Source organism: Engraulis encrasicolus, chromosome 12 (genome assembly GCF_034702125.1).
Source record: "Engraulis encrasicolus isolate BLACKSEA-1 chromosome 12, IST_EnEncr_1.0, whole genome shotgun sequence".
NCBI classification, from domain to species: Eukaryota; Metazoa; Chordata; class Actinopteri; order Clupeiformes; family Engraulidae; genus Engraulis; species Engraulis encrasicolus.
The window spans coordinates 16,663,181-16,665,002 of NC_085868.1; the positions used below are offsets into that span (position 1 = coordinate 16,663,181).

At 44.6% G+C, this 1,822-nt stretch overlaps 1 protein-coding gene across 1 annotated transcript in view; it reads left to right on the forward strand.

Moving 5' to 3' along the window:
* The first annotated feature begins 371 nt into the window (after positions 1 to 371).
* Positions 372 to 1,822, forward strand: part of LOC134460363 (contactin-associated protein-like 5) — a 185,956-nt gene continuing 184,505 nt past the window's right edge. The window contains exon 1 of the mRNA XM_063212796.1: positions 372 to 441. Coding sequence (XP_063068866.1) covers positions 372 to 441 — 70 coding nt within the window. The remainder of the gene's footprint in view (positions 442 to 1,822) is intronic.

A 1,822-nucleotide genomic window follows, 5' to 3' on the forward strand; every position in this document is an offset into this window, starting at 1 on the left:
GGGTTTGTGTACAAGTGTGTATGCATATCAGTGAGGAATTTATTACAAGTATGTGGTGTTTGTATGAGTGTGTGTGTGTGTGTGTGTGTGTGTGTGTGTGTGTGTGTGTGTGTGTGTGTGTGTGTGTGTGTGTGTGTGTGTGTGTGTGTGTGTGTGTGTGTGTGTGTGTGTGTGTGTGTGTAGGGGGGGGGCTCAGGAATATAGAAGTGTGTGAACATTCAGTGTGTCTGTGTGTGTCTGTCTCTGTGTGTCTGTGTGCGAGAAAGAGAGAGAGAGAGAGAGAGAGAGAGAGAGAGAGAGAGAGCTAGAGAGCATGCATGCATGAGACAGAGCGATAAATATTCATGCCTGCGGGATGTACCAGGCTGAAAATGGATCCCGGTATTGCCTCCTTCTTTAGAGAGCTGCTCCAGCTTCTGCTCCTGCTTTGCGTGGGGGAAGGTGAGGCTTTAAAAAAGATATACCACCTCTACACCACCCACACCCCCATGCTAAATTGCCCTTTTACCCTTTCAAAGAGACAGGAGGCGGAACAGAGTGAAATGAAGCACAAATATGGGCCTACCGTATACTAGACCTATATATTCCTACCCTGAAGACTCGAGAGCCAAACAGGAACATTATTGACTTTTATTAACATTGAAGTTATAAGTGTAACGTACGTACAATGTATTGACATTAGCTGACATGGCACGAGATAATCAGTTTGGTGCAGGCTCCCATCTTTACAATAAAGTCTGTGGAAGGATCACATATCCTCCTGTCGGACAATGGAGGCGAACATAGCCTACCCCCTTAACCCTCTGGAGTCTAAGGCTTTGAGGCAGTTTGCAACAGCTTGACATTTTCAAGTTTCTTAACTAACTGTAAACATTTATGCAAAAGTGGCACATATGGTTGTATTCTGAAAAGCCTATAAGAAAACAATTATGAGAGAGTAAAGTGAATGTAATACAAACAAGTTTTATTTAAATTGACTGTAAACACAACTGTACAAAAAACAGGTTTTCTGGGTCTTCAAACAGTGCATTTGTAAGTCAAGCCAGTTTATCTGTTTGTTGAACAGGCTACCTATAGAATGCATTTGCATCTTAGAAGGAATCCCCAGCTCCACAGGTCGTGATTGGATGATGAGAATAGTCTAATGATGATGTACGAAGTCACCTGTTGTAGAAAGGGAGAGACTAATTAATTAAATAAAATGAATGAGACATTTTCTTGTTCTGTTGGTGAATATGAGTTATCACTGTGAGTAAAAGTTTGGCATTTTACAAAATCTTCACTTGAACACACATGCACTGAGAGAAGTTGAGAGGTTTAAATGGACCATGTTACAACCTATTGGACATGTTTGAGGATAGTACAGGAAGGTGTTACATCCTGCTGGGCATTGCTGCCTTTCGCACCTCCTCCGGTGCCCATGGGTCAGCTGTAGGGTCATCAGCCAGGAACCACCATTCACCAACGTTTCGCTCCTTTTATCCTGAAACGTCTCCTGGTGGCGGAGCAGTGACAGGGACGTCTCCGTGTCACCCCCTGCAGCTGATAGATGTTACTGGGTCTTCGTGCTCGCGTGGGGGGCTCGTTCTCCACCAGTGGACCTTCCTTCTCTGTTACCCTCACGCCATCAGCAGCATTGGGTCCATTGGCTATGTGGTTTTGCCCTGGCTTTTGGTCCCTCTTGTCTCACCTGCTGTTGCAGTGCAAGTTTGCTGTTGGCCCTTCTGTCCACATCTTGCTTTCCCCTGGTGGATTTGTATGCCCGTTTGAAATGATGGTTTATATAGTACCTACTAGGCACCTAATATGGCTCATGAATCAT